Genomic DNA, 18,223 nt, shown 5'->3' on the forward strand with positions numbered 1-18,223 from the left:
TGCGCAACCACACAGATGGGCAAAAAAAAAAAAAGTTACAGCTGCGAAATAATTTCAAAAATACACGACACTCGTTAATTTAAAGCTGTTTTTTTGCTTTCATTTTTTTTTTGTATATTTCAAAAAGAGTTTGCAGCTCTCTATGCCGGCACTGCGTACTAGTTGCGCCCGCCCCCGCGTATATCGATAAGTCGATAATTGTGCTCAAATCTTTATTTGTTGCTCGCGCAATTTTTGTTTATTAATTATAAATACATTTAATAAAAAAAAACATAGAATAACCTAAATAATGTAACGCTTAGATGTGTGTGTGTGTGTGTTTAAAGAAAGGAAAAAATATATATATGAAATACATTTTTTGCTTGCAGTTGGCAGTTGGCAGCTGTTCCCAACTGTGCATCGCTTCTAGCATTTGCGTTTGGGCGTGCGCCGCTTGACGCCGCAATTGTCCACCTTCTTGCTGCCCTTGGCAATGGCCAGCAGCTTGACCAGCTTCTTGTGCGAGTCACCAACGATCCAGCCGTGCTTCTGATACTGCTCGCTATCATCGAAATGCTTCGGCGGCGGCGCCATCAACTGCGGCTGCGGTGGCGGCACGCCTTCGTCGGCTTGTGCGTTGTTGGCTTGTGCGTCGGCTGCTTTTGCTGCTGCTGCTGCTGCTTGTGCTGCCGCTGCCGCTGCCTCTGCCGCCGCTGCTGCTGCTGCTGCCTCCACATGGATGCGACCGAATTCATCATCGCTGGAGCTGCTCCAATAATACAACTGCTTCTCGCTGGCCGGACGCTTCCGGCGCGCCGGCGACTGGCGATGTGTTTGCGATTTACGTTTCGTTTTCAAATTTTTGTTGCTGCTGCTGCTGTTGTTGTTGTTGTTGTTGTTTGTTGCAGCTGCTGCTGCTACTGCTGCTGCTCTGTTGTTGCTGCTGCTGCTGCTGCGCGGCTTCTGCTTGGCGCTGCCGGCTGCTTTCTCCTGCTGCTGCTGCTGCTGCGGCTGCGGCTCCTGGCAGTGATTCATGTCCGGCGCGTGCACTTCGACTGGCTGCGCCAGCGTTCGCCGCTGCTGCTGCTGCCGACTGCTACGTGTACGCTGCTGCTGCGCCGGAGTCGTCGTCGACGTCAACTCCTCCGCTGCCTGCTGCTTGCCACGCCTGCGGCTGCCCGCCGCCGCTGCTGGCGTCTTTGCCGGCTTCTGCTGCTGCTGCGCTTTGGCTGCGGCTGGTTTGCCACGCGCTGCCTTCGCCTTCGTCTTAGCCTTCGGCTTGGCCTTGGCCGGCGTTGTCGGCTCTGCGACGCTGCTGCGCTGCCTGGCGCGTTTTGGCTGCGTCGCTGCCGCCGCCAGTTGCTCGGGTTTGCGTGTTTTGCGGCTTTTGGCATTTGCCACGGTCTGCGTGGACTTTTCCCGATCCGCACGTTGCCTGTTCCCCGCCGGCGTCTCTTGTGCTTCGCTAGTCTTGCGCTTGCGTCGCTGCTCCTGCTGTTCCTTCTGTTCGATGAGGGCTATGATGTCCTTGGTGGAGAGAAACTCCTCGTACTCATCGGAGCTCCAAGTCTCCACCAGCTTTTTGGGCCGATTTGTGGCGCAGCGTCGCTTCGATTTGCGCTGACCCTCATCGATGAGCTGCTCCAGCTCCTCGGCACTCATGCCCAGCTCCGTTTGCAGCTTGGACAGATCCTTGCGTGCGCTCGCCTTGCCGCATTTCGTCGTCACCGGCGCAGCTGGCGCTGGCATCGCAGCTGGCGAAGGCACTGCCAAGGGCTCTAACTGCGGCTGCTCATTGAGCGTCTGCTGCTGCGGCTTGGCGGCGCCACGCAGCTCATCGAAAAGCTGATCCAGCTGTGCCTTATCCTTGGGCGCACTCTTCACGGCCAGCTTGGGCGGCGTTGTGCCCACCTTGGCGCTGCTCGCATGCTTAAAGATCCGGCCCATGATCAGGGATTTGTTCTCGAACGTTTTAGCTGTCGCCCGACTCGAGCTGCTGCTCCTGCTGCTGCTCTGCTGTGTGCTGGACGCCGTAGAGGAGCTGGAGCTGCTCGAGCAGCTGGCCGCGGAGCACGCAATCATGCCAGCCGCAGGCTTCAGTTGCTCCTGTTCCTGCTGCTGCTGCTGTTGCTCCTGTTCCGGCGGCTGCTGCTCCTGCGTTCTTAACTTTACACTCTCCCCATCCGCATCTCCATCCCCTTCCCCCTCTGCATCCACATCCTCGCAGCTGAGCGTACCAAAATCGTAATCATCGCGATCCGAATAGCTGGCCGTAGAGACGCTATTGTTGTCCTCGGTTAACAGATTGACGCTCGTCTTGGGCTTCTGGAAGGTAATTGGCGCTTTCTCCTCCAATCCAATATTCTTGAACGGACGCTCCGGTATAATGATGCGGCCCTTGATTATGGAGGAGGCGTGCATAATTGTCTTTGAGGATGTGGAGCTCGGCTCGGCAACAGTTGCTGCTGTTGCGACCGGCGGCAATTGTTGCTGCTGTTGCTGCGGCTGCAATTGCTGCTGTTGCTGCTCCGTGTTGCTGGGCAAGATCTGTGCGGACATATAGTCAACGCCCGGCGGCTTCTCGCTGCCCAAAGCAATGTCCGCCAATTCGGTGAGCTTGCAAACGGCGCGCGCCGTCTTCGCCAGATCCATGTCCAGCTGCAGATGCGTCGTCACATTCGTCTCGTAACCCTTCATGGCGGCCTTTGTCTTGAAGCGCGACGTGGTCATGTTTGTTGCGGTCATTGCGGAAAACTGCGACATGGCCGAGTAGCTGGGCGAAAGGCGATGCGGGGGTGGATGCAGATGCTGCTGATGATGATGAGGCGGATGAAGATGAGGCGGATGTTGATGATGGGGAGGCGGATGCTGCTGGTGTTGATGATGAGGATGAGGCGGATGCTGCTGCGGATGATGATGTTGCGGATGATGATTGCTGTAAGGGCACAAAAAGAGATAAGATAAATTAATATCAAGTTTAGGCCAAGTTCTTTACAATTCCTGATGCCAACTCTTGACCTTCCGCTGAGCATCCCTTGGAGTATATATATTGTAACCCATGTCCGGTCTCTTTCTCTGTTCCCAACTCTCTTCCTACGTCTATTTAAACGCATCTCTCAGCTCCAGCTTTCTCTTCCGGTGAGTACATAAAACGGACTAGGCTGGATCGGAGCACTGTATCAATGGCGTTCCATAGGAAGTATCTTCAACAAATCCGTAATTCGGCAGCTTTAGGGCAATCTTCGGCTTGGCCGACGAAGAATATCATTCTTATTCTATCTTCCTAATTCCCCAATCCTCATCCCCATCCCCATCCCTCCATAAGCGCAGGCAAACTTCTTGCTTCTCCTGAAAATCCATATTCAATTTTTCTTTTGGATTCCCTTGCTCTCAACTCCTGCTTAGGATTCCTATCTATCCTATCCTTTTTCTGGTTATATATTCTCCATTTCTCCTTCCTTCGCCATGTTGATCCCTTCCCCAACTTTACCTTTTCCGGTCAATGCTTGAATTATTCGAGCTAAGCGTTTACCAAAAATTGTATTTCTTATATTTTTACTTACGTGGGGGTTGGTGTGGGCGTGGCCGCGGGCGGATTACGAAACAGCTGCTGGATGACAGGTTGATGGGAAACAGTCGGAATTGGAGCGGGAGCGGGAGCGGGAGCAGGAGCTAGCGCAGGAGCTGTTGGCGATGGAGATCGGGATGGGGATGGGGATGGAGATGGAGATGCTGGCGGCGGCAGTGACTCAGCAGCTGGCTCAACAGTTGGCGGCGTCGGCGTCGTCTCCAGGTTCTTGCGCCCGGCGCTAACAATCACAGATGCCGTCGTGCCGCTGGCCAGACGCGGCGTCTCGGCGCTCTTGAGAATGTTGCAGCATTCGTAAAAGAGACGCTCGTCGGGATTCAGATTAAGCCGGGCGGTGCTGTGGGCGGGACTCGTGTGCTGTTGCTGCTGCTGCTGCTGCTGTTGGTTGTCATGGAGTCGCAGGCTCTCCTCGGTGATGACATGATGACTGGGCGGCGACAATGGAGCAGCTGCTGCTGGCATGGCCTGCATTTGCATCTGCATCTGAATCGGCGGCATAAGCACCGAGGCGCGTAGCTGCTGAGGCGGCGCCTCCAATTGCTGCTCCATTGGCTGCGGCGGACTTGGCGGCGCATTGCTCTTGGCCTGCAGATACTCCAGTTCGGAGAGTTTGGACACGTGAGCCAGCGTCATGTTGTGCTTGGACAGCGATGTGGACGTATAGAAGCTTTTGCCGCACAGCTGGCAGGCATATTTGTCCGCCTCATCCAGCTGACCGCCGTTGCGTGTGCTGCGCTTCTTGGGCCGGCGGGTCAAGAGGACGCTGCGACGTCTGCGTCGCCGCCGGCGTCCGTTGCGTCCCAGATCCTGTGAGTAGCTGGTATAGACGCTCAGCTCATCGTCCATGTCCATGTCCAGGATTTCCGTATTGGTATTCTCGTCGTCGTCGTCGTCGGTGCCAAAATTCGAGTGCTCATCATTCAGATTTGGAGCGCTGCGCACGCTCATCGATGTCGGCGGCCGATAGAATTTATCCTTGTCCTGGTCCAGTTCATCGTTGGCAAACTCAAAGTCCTCGTTCGTGGATGACATTATTTTCTCATTGACATTTTTGGCAATTTCCGTCAAATAGTTGTCTTCCTCCTCGAGATTGTCGCCGTGCTGCGGCGCATGTTGTTGCTGCGGTGCATGTTGCTGTTGGGCATGTTGCTGCGGCGCATGTTGTTGCTGCGATGCATGTTGCTGCGGGGTATGTTGCTGCTGTTGCTGCTGTTGCTCCGGCTCCTTGTGTATATTTTTATTGAGCCGCGGATCACGACTGTAGGTGGGCAGCGCAGCAGAAACTGTTGCTGCCGCCGCCGGCAACTGTTGCTCCTGCTGCTTCTCCTGCTCTTGCTGCTGCTCCTCCAACTTTTGCTGCTTCTCCTGCCGTTGCTGCTGCTCCTTGGCCGCCGTGCATAATATGCTCGGTCTTAATATGCAGCTGGCGGCGGCAGTCGTCGGCGTCGCCTTGGCCTTGGCCGCCTCCTTGGCCTGCAGCTGCTTCTCGATGCCAATAGAGAAGTTTTCTAGCGAGGATTTCAATGCGCTTATGTTCGTCTCGGCGCCAAGCGGCACCGCCTTGCCGCGACCGCGTCTATAATAGCAGCTCTGGCGACGCTTCGGCCTTCCACGACCGGCCGACCCGGCCTCGGCGTCCGTGGAAACGGCTTTGCTGCGCTTCGTGTCGCCGGCAATAGTTGCTGATTGGAGCGTAGCATTGCGTTTGGTGCTGGACATGAGCAGCATGCCCGTGAGCAGCAGATCCTCGCTCTTCTCGTACGCCAAATTCTCCAGCTTTTTGAGATTGTCGCGTCGCGCATTGTCGATCTTGAAGCTCTCCAGCAGCTGATCGGCAACAATTGCCGCCAGCTCGTTTTTCCGTCGACGTCGCTGCTTCTTCTTGGCATCCTCCTTGGGCGTGGCAGTGGGCGTGGCAACTGGTTCGGCTTTTGGCGCTGGCTCAGGTTCAGGCTCAGCTGTTGGCTCCGCCTCGAGCTTCGCTTGGGGCACCGGCTCCGGTTCGGGCTCCGGCTCGAGTTCAGCTGGCGGCGCTTGGGCCAGTTCGGATTGAGCGAGACTATGAAAACCGGAGGATGTGTTATTGTTGTTGTTCATATTGCTGCTGTGCTCCTCCAGCAGTGGCGTGGCGCTGCGTCGCGTCGAGGTCCCCGTTGTTGCTGTCGTTGCAATTGTTGATGTTGCAACTGTTGCTGTTGTCACAAATGTTGCTGCTGTGGCAAATGTTGCTGTTGTCGCAAATGTTGCTGCTGTGGCAAATGTTGCTGCTGCGACAATTGTTGCTGTTGGCGGCGCCACAGATATGACAGACACGGGCTGGGCTGGCTTTACAGCGGGCGTCTCAGCAACTGTTGCTGCTGTTGCTGCAGTTGCTGCCGGCGGCAATTGCTGTGGCAACGGCAACAGTTGCTGCTCGTGGCAGCTTATTGTTTCTGGCGCAGGCGTTGCTATGGGCGTCGCTAGGGGCATGGCCGTCGGCTCGACGTTGCCATTTTGCGCCAGCAACATGGGCGTTTCTGTGACAGTGGGCGTGGCTTTTATTGCTGGCGGCAACGCAGCCAGTAACAGCTCGGAACGACAATCGATTGTCTTGGAGCGCATATTGCGCTTCTTTGGCGTCAGATGACGGGCGGGCACAGTAGCAACTGTTGCCGGTGTGACGGCAGCAACAGTTGCTGGTATCGGAACGGGCACGGGCGCCAGCGGAAAATGTTGCTGTGGGAGATGTGGCTGCTGTTGATGCAGTGAGAGATGTTGCTGCTGTTGCTGTTGGAGTTGTTGCTGCTGAAACAGTTGCTGCTGCTTATGGAACAATTGTTGCTGATGCTCCTGCTGCTGCTGCTGCTGCTGCTGCTCGTCGTCCTCCTCCTGCACGGCCAATATAACCGAGTTGATGGCATCGTCGATATGATTGTTGATTACCTCGTCCATGCGCGTCACACTGAGCTGCTTCTCCTTTTTGCTGGCCAGTTCCGCGGCGCGTTTCTTGGCGGGCGCCTTCACAGTCAGTGGCGTCTGCGGCACCAGAGCGGGCATGGGCAGCGGCAGTACCGGCTGGCGCACCTGCGGTATCTTCAGTAGCTCCAGATTGGAATAATAATGCGCAGCAGCAGCAGCAGCTGCTGCCGCGGCTGCAGCAGCAGTTGGATCTGTGCCGCGCACAAGCGGCAGGCCCAGGCCCAGGGGCAATTGCTCTGGAGCCGGAGGAGCTGGCGATGGTTTGCGTTTGTTTTTCTTGGACAGATCCAGTGGCTGCATCTCGTCCAGCTGCAGTAAATTGCGCGCCTCGAAGCCACATATCGTTTGACGACGCGCTGGCATTGCCGCGGCACGTTGTTGCTGCTGCTGTTGCAGCTGTTGCTGCTGCTGCTGCAGCTGTTGCTGCTGTTGTTGTTGTTGTTGCTGCTGCTGCTGCTGCTGCTGATGTGCTGGCGGCTTGACATGACTGAGATTTAGCGGCTCTAGCACATAGCTGGCCGGCACTGGCAGATACAATGGCAGCTTGGGCAGCAGCATTGTTGCTGCTGCTGCTGCTGCTGTGGGTGTTGCTGGCGTATGAGTTGCTGGCGTGTGAGTTGGTGCTGGCAGCTTGACGGGCACGGGCACGGGCAGGGGCACAGGCAGGGCAGGCAATGGCATCGGCAGTGGCAATGGCAAAGGCATCGACATTGGCATCGGCAGCACCGCCAGCGGCAACTGTTGCTGCTGTGGCAATTGTATGGGCAACATTTGCTTGGTTGCTGCCTTGGTGGGCGTGGCACGACGCGGCAACGCTGGCAAAACAACAGGCTTGGCGGGCAGCGGCAGTGGAAGAGGAAGTGGCACGGGCACAGGCAGCGGCGGACCAGCAACTGTTGCTGCCTTTACAGGGGCAATTGTTGCTGTAACAGGCGCAACTGTTGCTGTTGCAGGCGCCACTGTTGCTGTTACAGGCGCAACTGTTACTGTTGCAGGCGCAACTATTGCTGTTGCAGGCGCAACTATTGCTGTTGCAGGTGCAACTGTTGCCGTTACAGGCGCGGCTATTGCTGCTGCTGCCTCGTCCGCGTGCGGCTTGATGATGCGCCTGGACATGGCCTTGCGTTTGGGCGTCTTCGGCTGCAGCTGTTGCTGTTCGGCTGTTGTTGGCTCTGCTGCTGCCGGTAGGATTGGCTGCTCCTTTTCCGCCGGCTGTTGCTCAGTCTTCAGCTTCTCCTCCAGCTTGCCCGTCAGCATGGCAATGCAGTCGCTGATGCGCTTGCTGCGCTTCACAGGCTGATGCTGTTGCTGCTGCTTGCTGGGAACAACTGTTGCTGTCGCTGCTGTTGTTGGTGGAGTTGTTGTTGTTGATGCTGCTGCTGTTGCTGCTGGCGCTGGTGTTGTGGGCGGCGTTGGCATCAGCTGCTGCTTGGGCGAGGCAACCGTTGTTGTTGTTGCTGCTGCTGCTGTTGTTGTTGTTGTTGCTGTTGTTGTCGCAGCAACAGCAACAGTAGCTGTGGCTGCATTGGCGTTGACTATGCTGGCAGTGTTTACGGCTATTGTTGGCGTGTTGCTGCTGCTGCTGCTGTTGCTGTTGCTTCCAAGCTGGACATCGCTCACAGGCAACAGCTTGGCCTGCTGCTGCTGCTTGCGACGATTGCGCTGCTGTCGCTGCTGCTGTTCGGCAGCAACAGTTGCTGCTGCAACTGCTGTTGATGGCTTGCCGCGGACGAGGCGCGAGCGCGTATTCCGCAGTGCGTGATGATGCAAATGATGATGATGATGATGCAGATGATGATGATGGTGATTGTATAGCTTCTTTGCGCCGCGCGATTGCAGCTTCTTGTTTGGCTTGCCCTGTTTCTTGGAGCGCTTCTTGTTGTCCATTGGGAAGATCTTTTTGCAAACTCGCTTCGCCGGCAAATTCTCCAGCATTTTGCGTATGGATTCGGCTGAGAGAGAAATCGAAGAGAGCGAGAGAGAGAGAGAGAGAGATAGAAATAAGTATGAGTTGATGGAGTTTCGATTTTTTCCCAAACCCATTTTCCACACATCTCTCATAAAATTACACAAAGATAAACACAAAATAACTTTTCGATGGCGAACATTTTTCATGCAACAGCTTTCCGTGAATTTTCCAAACTTGTGCTTGGCTTTTTCCAAATCCAAAAAATATGTGCTCAATAATTTTGCATGCAGAACTTTGAAACTGAGTCTGAGACCAATTGGGGGAAAATAATTTTTTAGGCAATTTTCAACAAGAAGTAAATGTGTGAAAATCGTGTTTAGCATAAATATTAAAAAGTCAGTCACTTTTCAGTTTGAAAGTAAGCTAAAATAAAATTATGTATTCTCGGTTTTCCACCAAGTTTCCGAGAAATTCGGAAGAAAACTATAAAAGTGTTTTCTCAAACTGCAATTTTTTCTTACATTTTCCGAATTTTGGCAGAAAATTTCAAAAAAAAATGTATTAGCTTCGATTTTTTACCAATTTTCCGAGAGATTTAGTAGGGTTTTTCTCAAATTTTCCGAAGGATTCGAAAGAAAACTAAATAAAATGGTAACCACGATTTTTCTCCACTTTTCCGAGAGATTCGATAAAAACTCAACGAAAGTATTTTTAAGAGTTTTTCTCAATTTTCCGGGAGTTTCGGAAAATTAAAGTCATGAGTCAATCATGACTGAAGAGAAATGGTTTCTTTTAAATCTTTGCAAAGAATATTTTAATTTAGTTAAAAAGCATTTGGAAGAAATCTTCAAGTCCAGCCTGAGCTGGCGGAGTTGGTCAAAAATGGACATTCAATTGGAGCCATTTGTTGATTCTTGAAGAGATTTCTTGCTTGATCTTTGAGATCGGACAACGGACTACTATAATCAATAGCTCCCTTGGGATAAATCGGCAGCCAGAAGGATTGTCAATGCGTTCCATTTCGAGTATTTTGTGCCGTATGGAGGCTTCACTGTGGCACTCACCATCGCTGGGTCTTTGACGCGGCGGCGTTTTAGTCTTGTTCGAATTGGAATTGGAATTGGAGCAATTGGAGCCGCTCTCCTCGGACGCATCATTGTTGCCCGACTGATCCAGGCCAGTCACCGACTCCACCTGGCCCTGTTTCTTGACCTTTTTGCCATTCTTGCGCAGCAGCTGAGCAAAATGCTTGGCGGGCTTATTGCAGGCGGTGCGTCGCTTCTTGGAGCCGCAATAATAACGATATTTACGCTTTTTGGCCAATGACCAAACATAATCACCGGAACAGTCCAGCATATGCCGATAGAGATCCATCAGGCCGCTGCATTTGCGGCCACATTTCGTGCAGCTGGCCGCCGTCGGCTGCGAGCTGCTGCAGCTGTAGCCAGAGCCGGAGCTGAGACTCAAACTGAGGCTGGCCGGCGAGCAGGCGCTGACATTCGGCGGCAGTCCCTTAATATCGCTGCTGTTGTCGTTGTCCTCCACAGACGTGGACGTCGTGTTGCTGTTGCTGCTGCTGTGTCCAGTTGCTGTCGTTGTCGCTGTTGTTGCTGTCGAGCAGGGCGAGGCGCTGACCGTGCCCAGGCCAAAGGCCGATGAGGCCGCCGAGCAATTCGATGAGCTGCACAACATTGACTCATCCTCGACAACGGCTCGCTCCTGCTTGTGCTGCGACAGCAACTGTTGCTGATGCTCGGCCGCATAACGGCTGAGCGCACGCTTCGGCATAAATAGATGCCGCAACAAGTTGCCGGCGAGCAGCTCACGGCCCACCAGCTCATAGTGTGTCGCATAGATGTGCGAATGTCGAAACGTTTTGTGCTCCTCGAGCGCCTTGCGCTGCTCAAACTTGGCTCCACAGCAGATGCACAAATATAAGCGTGGGCGCGCCCATTCGCCGCTGAGCACCAATTGTTGCTGCTGTTGTTGCTGTTGCTGCTGCTGCTGCTGCTGCAGCTGCAACTGTTGCTGCTGGCGCGGCTGCAACAGTTGCTGCTGGCGTGGTTGCAGCTGAAGCAGCTTTAGGAAGCTTTGTTCGGCGCCTGTTTGCGCTGGCAGCAGCAACTGTTGCTGCTGTTGCGACAGCAACTGTTGCTGCTCGGGCAGTTCCTCCTTGATAATCGCCTGCTCGTTTTGCTCGAGCATAATGTGCGGCAACAGGCGACGATCCAACAGCAAATGCAGCTGTTGCAACAATTGCTGCTGCTGATGTTGCTGTTGTTGCTGCTGCTGCTGTTGTTGCTGTTGCTGCTGCGCCTGCTCCAGGTCGTGCTTCTGTCGCATGGTCAGCTGCGTCCACATGTCCAGGCGCGACAAATCGCGCAGCCCCATAAACGGTTGCTTCAGCTTCTTGACCAAGCGTCCGTTCTCGTTGATAATCGTAAATTTCTTCACATAATCCCATTTCCATTTCCAGCTGTGCTTCGTGTGCGGCCGCCGAGCTGCCTTCGCCGCCAGCGGCAGCGGCAGCGTCTCCATGCCCAGCCCCAGGCCATGGCCATCGCCAAATTGTTCGGCTGTTAGCAATGTGGGATAGGCGCTGCACAGCGCCATCTGTTGCAGGCTAGACGCAGCGGCGGGCGATGTACTGAGCGGCTGCGGCGGCGCGGGTCCGCTGCGCAGTCGTCCGTCGAGAAAATGCTGCAAATTGTGGCGCACATTGTGCACCACATCCTTGTAAAAGTTGTCATCGAACACATGACTATGGCTGGGCATCCGGAAGTGTGCATCCTCCGGCGTGCAGGCAACTGTTGTTGCCGTGCAGCTGCTGCTGCAGCTGCTGTTGCTGCTGGCAGCGGCAACAGTTGCTGTCGTGGCAGCAGCGAGGCTTAAAGGAGGCGCTGCTGCCGCCGCTGCTGCTGCCGCCGCCTGACGCTGCGCGGCGCGACTGCTGCTGCGTGCCTGCTGCTGTTGCTGTTGCTTGGGCGTGGCCGAGGCGGAGGTATTGCTGCTGCTGTGCTGCTGCTGCTGTTGCTGTTCGCGTTGCTGACGTGCGCTGCGATTGCGCTGCCGTTGGCCGGGCAAACGATTCTGTGTGAGACCTAGGCGAAACAGCACCGGCTCCTCGGCGCCCATCATGGAGCATGTTTCCTGTTGCTGCTGCTGTTGTTGCTGCTGCTGTTGCGGGGGCAACTGTTGCTGATGCAAGTGCCGCATGTGACTTTGCAGCTGCGGTGCATCGTTGAAGCGCAGCTGGCATTGCTGGCAGCCAAAATACTTGTCCGCATGGCTAACGATTAGATGATTGAACAGCTGCTCCAGCTGCTTGGCGGGCAGACAGATTGGCGAGGTTAACGCTGGCGACTTTGACTTGTTGCAGTGCTGACATCCCGGAAAGTGGGCGTGGCTGTTATTGCTGCTGCTGCCGCTGCTGCTGTTGTTGTTGTTGTTGTTGTTGTTATTGTTGTTGGTCGAACGATTGCTGCAGCGTCGCTCCTTGCGTTCCGTATGAAACTTGTCCACATGCTTGGACTGCAGCTTGCTGGACGCGAACTTCTTATCACAGTACAAGCATAAAACTTTGATAAAAGCCGTTGCCGAATATTCCTCAAGTTCGCGCTGTTGTTGCTGTTGTTGTTGCTGTTGCAGCTGTTGCAGTTTCTCAACGAGACGCGGCAAACGCTCCAGCGGCACACTGCACACCAGCGAGGGAGGCAGCGGGGGCTGCTGTTGCCTGTCCAACTCGAGTTCGACATCAATTGGTTCCAATTGCTGATCTGGCTGCTCTCTGGGCAGGCTGCAATTGCGCTTTTTGCGTTGCGGCGGCGTTGCCAGCTTTTGTGCGGTTGGTCCAATTGGACTGCTGTTGCCATTGACCTGCTGCTGTTCCTCGGAAAATTTGAAGCCACGGCGCAGGCCAAAGCGCGACATGGTCTTCATGTGGAAGCTGTTTGTGTTCGCTCAATGTTGCCACTGCTGCTTATTTAATTGCTGTAATACAAAGTACAATCAAACAAATCAAAATCAAATTTCAAATTAACAAATTGCACTGCCTCAAAAAAAGTATATGTGTGTGCGGTTGTGTGCATGTGCATATGTGTGCATGTGTGTGTGCTGTCAGTGTGTCCACAATTGCAGCAGCATCTTAAAATCAATAAAGAACTAACAATAATGCGATAAAAGCGAATAAGCAAAACGCTTAGTTAAAGCCGAGCGCACATTTTGTTGACGAATGTGCGCAAATAGCAAACTAAGCGAAAAAGAATTGAAAAAACAGCATATAAACAAAAACTAAACGCACGCACACACTTTGCCCATGCATACACATACACACACACACTCATGCACATACACATGCATGTATGTTGTGTGCATATACATATGTAGAGTTGTAATGAAAATTATACAATAAACATTTTGTACACACTATTTTTTTTTTTTATAAGTTTTGTTATTTCTTTAGTTTACCCCGCTTTATACACTGCTCCTCAATTTTGCCGCCTGCCTGCTGCACTGCTGCTGCCTTATGTAGATTTATATAAAAAAAAAATTCTATTTTTTTTTGCCTCTTATTATATTCAACTTTATTTGTTGGCCCTTTTGTTTTGCTGCTTGAGTTGCGCCCGTATTGGCGTATTTATGTGTTTTGTTGTTGTTGTTTTTTTTATTTGTTAGTTCGTTTGAAAATATTGCACTCGAATTTATTGCTGTAGCGTCAATTGCATAGGTTTGGGCATAGATTAATTGAAAAATGCACAGCATTTCTTTTTATTATTATGTACTTATATTTTTCCACCCTAACAACTGCGTTAGGAGGTATCTAACGTTTAGCCCAAATCGATGCGTGCGTAGAGCACAGACAGTGGCAGCAGCGGCTGTGGCAGAGGTAGAGGGCAGCGCAGCACCAACCAGAAGCAGTGGCGGCGACGGCGACGGCAGAGATGGCAGCGACTACAGGACACTGAGTTAGAGGTGGTGAACGATTTTTCTCTGGCACGAGCATATGCGGTTTAAAACAGTCCATTTCCATTTCATTAGCCGCATTAAATGCTTATGTCCATTGTATGTGCGCTCAACTCATTCACTAATTGTTGTTGTTTTCAGTTTTTATTAACTATTGTTTTAATTCTTCACACACACACGCACACGGCACACACACACATATTTAGTTGCTCAAAATAAATGTGTTTTCTTATGAGAAGAATCGAAATCGCCTCAAAAAAATGGTCGTGCTGCCGTAACAGTGTGTACACACTGTTGCGAAAGGTGCTTATTATTCTGATTGGGTATCGATACCCGCAGACACGATATACGCTATTTATAGATTTACATTTTTCGTTTTTTATTATTATTATTTTCGCTAGTTTATTGTACCAGTTTATACAATTAGTTATTTGTGTAGGCTTTGTTTTGCCGAATACTCAACATTATATGAACAATTAAGTAAATATCGATATGTCACTAATCGACACTGAGTGCAACTCCTATCGATATGTGCACCATTACCATATCGTCAGCTTGTTTTTGACGAGTCATTTGGTTGCTTCGTCTTAATTTTTAATATCGACGGCCAGGCGGCATTAAAAGAATAAAAACTTGCATTCATCATTGCACGAAAAACATTAAAATAAAACATACAACATGGATATATTGATGCCTGAAAGAGTAAGCACTGTGCTAGCATTTGGTTTTGATTTGAATATAATCAAAATGCAATTTTCATAATTTGAAATTTGATGTGATTTTTTTTTTTTCTGCCAGGACGAGCTTGATTTGAAGCTGAAAGATGCGCATAGCTCCCTGGATGAATTGGACATAGACGATTTGTATGTGCGTTATAAGGTATGCCCAACATAAGCTAACTAAGTTTTTGCCTGAATTCACACGCAATTATCTTTAGAAATTGCAAAAAACATTGGAATTCATTGAGGTGCAGGAGGAGTATATCAAGGATGAGCAGCGCAATCTGAAGAAGGAGTACTTGCACGCACAGGAGGAGGTGAAGCGTATACAGTCGGTGCCGCTAGTGATTGGGCAATTCCTCGAAGCTGTTGATCAGAATACGGGCATCGTGGGCTCCACGACGGGCTCTAATTACTATGTACGCATCCTGTCCACCATCGACCGTGAGTTGCTTAAGCCCTCGGCCTCGGTGGCGCTGCACAAGCATAGCAATGCCCTGGTCGATGTGCTGCCACCAGAGGCCGATAGCTCCATATCCATGCTGCAGCCGGATGAGAAGCCAGATGTTAGCTATGCCGACATCGGCGGCATGGATATGCAAAAACAGGAAATACGCGAAGCAGTCGAGCTGCCGCTAACCCACTTTGAGCTGTACAAACAGATTGGCATCGATCCGCCACGCGGCGTACTCATGTACGGTCCGCCCGGCTGCGGAAAAACCATGCTGGCCAAGGCCGTGGCACATCATACGACCGCCTCGTTTATACGCGTCGTTGGCTCCGAGTTTGTTCAGAAATATCTGGGCGAGGGACCCCGCATGGTGCGCGATGTCTTCCGTTTGGCCAAGGAGAATGCGCCGGCTATTATTTTCATTGATGAAATCGATGCGATTGCCACGAAACGTTTCGATGCCCAAACTGGCGCTGATCGCGAGGTGCAGCGCATTCTGCTGGAGCTGCTCAATCAAATGGACGGCTTCGATCAGACAACCAATGTGAAGGTCATCATGGCGACCAATCGTGCCGATACGCTCGATCCGGCACTGTTGCGTCCCGGTCGCTTGGATCGTAAAATTGAGTTCCCATTGCCCGATCGTCGCCAGAAACGTTTGGTATTCACAACCATCACATCCAAGATGAATCTCAGCGAGGATGTGGATCTGGAGGAGTTTGTCGCCAGGCCCGACAAGATATCTGGTGCCGATATTAATGCCATTTGCCAGGAGGCTGGCATGCATGCTGTACGCGAGAATCGTTACATCGTTCTGGCCAAGGACTTCGAGAAGGGCTACAAGAACAACATCAAGAAGGACGAACAGGAGCACGAGTTCTACAAATAGACGGAATAGCTTTAACATTTTCATTTCGCCCTTCTCTAAACCTACAACTTAAATATATATACATATATCTATATAAAATCCTTCAATCCTATGTGGATATTTTTTGTAATTCTATTTTTCGCCTGCGCCTGTTAAAACCAAAGGCTATATTTTTGGCTATCCATGTTGAAATTAACAATTAATCCGTAGAGAATGCTTTGCCAGGTTCTCCTGGACGAATCCTAAATGAAAACTAGGTGGAATGATGGATTTGATTGACGCAGCCGTAAGAGCTATGAGTTCCTAAGCTTATGTAAATGGTGGATTATGGTGAATTCCACGCGCAAGAGTGGAAAATGGCTGGAAATCGGAATCGACAAACAAATGTAAAAAGTGCATTTTATTTGTTGTGCCTGTGCACACACACACACACACACACAACATTTATATAAAGACACGAAAAAAAATCAAGTGTAAAAACAAGTTTTTTAGAATTAAGTCCTCCGTTTGTCCCAGTTATTGCTGGGATCTCCTATTTCATGAGGGAGCTGACAACGGCATTGACATTGATGGCTTTGAGGTCCGCATAGGTCTGGCCAGTGCCGACGAACACGATCGGCTGCCCGGTGATGTAGGTCATGGAGATGGCGGCGCCGACCTTGTCATCGATGGTATCGAATTTGGTCAGAACGATGCCGTCGATGATGTGTGGATTCTCGTTGGATGAGTAATCGGCGAGGGATTGATTGAATTTGACCAGCTGATCGACAGCCTCGTTGCCGACAAGAGCTTCGCCAACAAATAGCACCAGATCCGGATTATTGACCTTGATTAGCTTGGACAGGGAACGCATCAGCGGCTCATTGTCCTGCATGCGGCCAGCTGTGTCGACCAGGACCACATCGACGCGCGTATCATGCGCATATTTGATCGCCTCCATGGCAATGCCGGCCGCATCCTTGCCATAGCCCTTCTCATACAGCTGGACCATGGTGCGACCATTATGCTTCGCAGCCGGATGCAGTGCGTTCAGATGCCGCGTATGCGTGCGCAGCTGCTCCACAGCGCCGGCACGAAACGTATCACAGGCCGCGATCAGTACATTGAAATCGTTCTCGATTAGCCAAAAGCAAATCTTGGCCAGATTCGTTGATTTGCCAACGCCATTGACGCCGCAAAAGATGATCGTATAGGGTTTGCCGTTGCGTTTCGACTCGAGGGCATCGCGTATAATGTCGATGCGCCGCTTGGGCGACAGGATGCGCACCAGAGATTGCGTCAGCGCCTCCTTCACCATATTGGCAATGCTGTCGAAGGTGCCCATTTGTTTGCCCTCCAGCGATGTGGCCACCGAATCGCACAGCTTGGCCGCAATCTCTGAGGCGACGTTCTTCGATATCAAATGATCGCGCATCTTCTCCAGCGCCGGCTGCAGATCACTGAGCGTCAACGTCTTGGCGCCCACAATGCCCTTGAAATAGGATAACAAGCCGGCGCTCTTGGGCTTTCGGGTCAGCGCTCGACGCGCCTGTTGCTCCTGCTGCTCCTGTTCGCTGTCGTCGCTCGCCTCGCTGTCGGCCGCATCCGAGTCGCTTTCCACGTCCAGATCCCGTATGCTGCCCTGCATGGTGCCCACCAGCTGTAATAAAATTGGGATTAGCTAAGCATGCCGTAAGCTGTTCGAGCACTTACATCATTGTTAATGGTCTGCAGCTGTGCATCTTCGGGCGCATCCTTGGAGCGATCCAACAGCATGGCATCCTTCGAGTTGCCGCCCAAATCCCAGACGCGCGGCTTCTTGCCCGCCCGCTCCTTCTCCCTGTCGTTGTTCGGTTTCGCCTCCAATCCCGCCGACGCTGCCGCCGACGCTGCCTTTTTGGTGGGCGTCAGTTTCTCGCGCAGCTTACGCCGATTCTCCTGGATAATATCAGCATTGCTGCGCGGCGGCGATGATGGCTGCGATTTGGTTGCCGGCGGGCTCTCCTGTATATTGACGCGCTTCTCGTTCGTCACGCTCCGCTTGTCGTCCTGCAGCATCGAGGCGACGGTTTTCTTTGATTTCTGCGATTCATTGTACGATCGCATCGCCTTCGGCGCCTTGCCCTGCTTGGCGGATGCAGCCTCCGCAGCGCTGAGCACCAGCCGAAACTCCTGCTCGAACTCATAGTCAATGGCCAGACGCTCCTGGTGGCCAATGCCGCCAAATTTCTCCTGAAATGCCGTCTGCATGTCGGCCAGGAAAGTGTCCAGATAGTTGAGCTTGATGACCTTTTGGAAAACGGCCGCATAGACCACGTCGAGCTCATTGTCCAGTTTGAATTGCACCGCCAAATGATCCTCCTCAAAGTACTTGGACTCTGTATTTCGCTCCTAAGCCCAGAAACAGCAAAAACAACAACAACAACAACATTAACAATAACAATAACAAAAATTCGATAGACTTGCCTCCAAAATGACGCCACGTATTAAGCTGTTGATGCACGCCGCATAGTTCTTGCCGGATTCGTTCGAATTCCAGAGCACAATGCCGCCTTTTGTGAATATGACCACAAAGTCTAACATTTTTTATTTACTAACTAATCGGCCCAACAATTCCTCTTGCAATGAAAACGGCGACAAATTCAACTGACCCAAACAACAGTTCCGTACGCATTCCACGTCACGAGCACGAGTATGACATCGATAGTTATCGATATATATATACATATGCGAAAGAGAAAACAAAATCCAGTTGGAACTCTGATATGCTAATTAGATGGCGAATATGGAATACCCTGTCGCCTTGTTG

General features: G+C 51.9%; 3 protein-coding genes across 4 annotated transcripts; 1 reads left to right on the plus strand and 2 right to left on the minus strand.

The window, feature by feature from the left end:
* Positions 1-204: 204 nt before the first annotated feature.
* LOC6634548 (pneumococcal serine-rich repeat protein) lies at positions 205-13,681 on the minus strand. Of its 2 annotated transcripts, XM_070211179.1 has the most exons (4): positions 12,903-13,681; positions 9,500-12,425; positions 3,543-8,478; positions 205-2,914 (listed from the first exon to the last, which is right to left on the minus strand). In XM_070211179.1, the coding sequence occupies exons 2-4, from the start codon at positions 12,372-12,374 to the stop codon at positions 406-408; spliced, it is 10,320 nt and encodes a 3,439-aa protein (XP_070067280.1). In that variant the 5' UTR covers positions 12,375-12,425; positions 12,903-13,681; the 3' UTR covers positions 205-405. The 2 variants fall into 2 exon arrangements, with proteins under 2 accessions (XP_070067280.1, XP_070067281.1); XM_070211180.1 differs by lacking the exon at positions 12,903-13,681 and having other exon boundaries at positions 9,500-12,826.
* A 259-nt stretch (positions 13,682-13,940) lies between these two features.
* Positions 13,941-15,534, plus strand: Rpt3 (26S proteasome regulatory subunit Rpt3). Its single transcript, XM_002058255.4, has 3 exons — positions 13,941-14,099; positions 14,196-14,276; positions 14,335-15,534. The coding sequence occupies exons 1-3, from the start codon at positions 14,076-14,078 to the stop codon at positions 15,454-15,456; spliced, it is 1,227 nt and encodes a 408-aa protein (XP_002058291.1). The 5' UTR covers positions 13,941-14,075; the 3' UTR covers positions 15,457-15,534.
* A 286-nt stretch (positions 15,535-15,820) lies between these two features.
* On the minus strand, positions 15,821-18,108 carry SrpRalpha (signal recognition particle receptor alpha). Its single transcript, XM_002058254.4, has 3 exons — positions 17,881-18,108; positions 17,128-17,805; positions 15,821-17,074 (listed from the first exon to the last, which is right to left on the minus strand). The coding sequence occupies exons 1-3, from the start codon at positions 17,995-17,997 to the stop codon at positions 15,968-15,970; spliced, it is 1,902 nt and encodes a 633-aa protein (XP_002058290.1). The 5' UTR covers positions 17,998-18,108; the 3' UTR covers positions 15,821-15,967.
* Positions 18,109-18,223: the final 115 nt, after the last annotated feature.

The sequence above is a fragment of the Drosophila virilis genome, chromosome X (assembly GCF_030788295.1).
Source record: "Drosophila virilis strain 15010-1051.87 chromosome X, Dvir_AGI_RSII-ME, whole genome shotgun sequence".
NCBI lineage: Eukaryota > Metazoa > Arthropoda > Insecta > Diptera > Drosophilidae > Drosophila > Drosophila virilis.

Excerpts from the sequence above, each read along its gene's own strand:
- LOC6634548 (XM_070211179.1), bottom strand. The coding sequence starts at position 12,374 with ATGAAGACCATGTCGCGCTTTGGCCTGCGCCGTGGCTTCAAATTTTCC. Across the intron at positions 8,479-9,499 it reads GCGTCAAAGACCCAGCGATG|CCGAATCCATACGCAAAATG; the intron begins GTGAGTGCCACA and ends TTTCTCTCTCAG. Across the intron at positions 2,915-3,542 it reads ACGCCCACACCAACCCCCAC|CAATCATCATCCGCAACATC; the intron begins GTAAGTAAAAAT and ends GTGCCCTTACAG.
- SrpRalpha (XM_002058254.4), bottom strand. The coding sequence starts at position 17,997 with ATGTTAGACTTTGTGGTCATATTCACAAAAGGCGGCATTGTGCTCTGG. Across the intron at positions 17,806-17,880 it reads TACGTGGCGTCATTTTGGAG|GAGCGAAATACAGAGTCCAA; the intron begins GCAAGTCTATCG and ends TTCTGGGCTTAG. Across the intron at positions 17,075-17,127 it reads TGCAGACCATTAACAATGAT|CTGGTGGGCACCATGCAGGG; the intron begins GTAAGTGCTCGA and ends ATTTTATTACAG.
- Rpt3 (XM_002058255.4), top strand. The coding sequence starts at position 14,076 with ATGGATATATTGATGCCTGAAAGA. Across the intron at positions 14,100-14,195 it reads ATATATTGATGCCTGAAAGA|GACGAGCTTGATTTGAAGCT; the intron begins GTAAGCACTGTG and ends TTTTTCTGCCAG. Across the intron at positions 14,277-14,334 it reads ATTTGTATGTGCGTTATAAG|AAATTGCAAAAAACATTGGA; the intron begins GTATGCCCAACA and ends AATTATCTTTAG.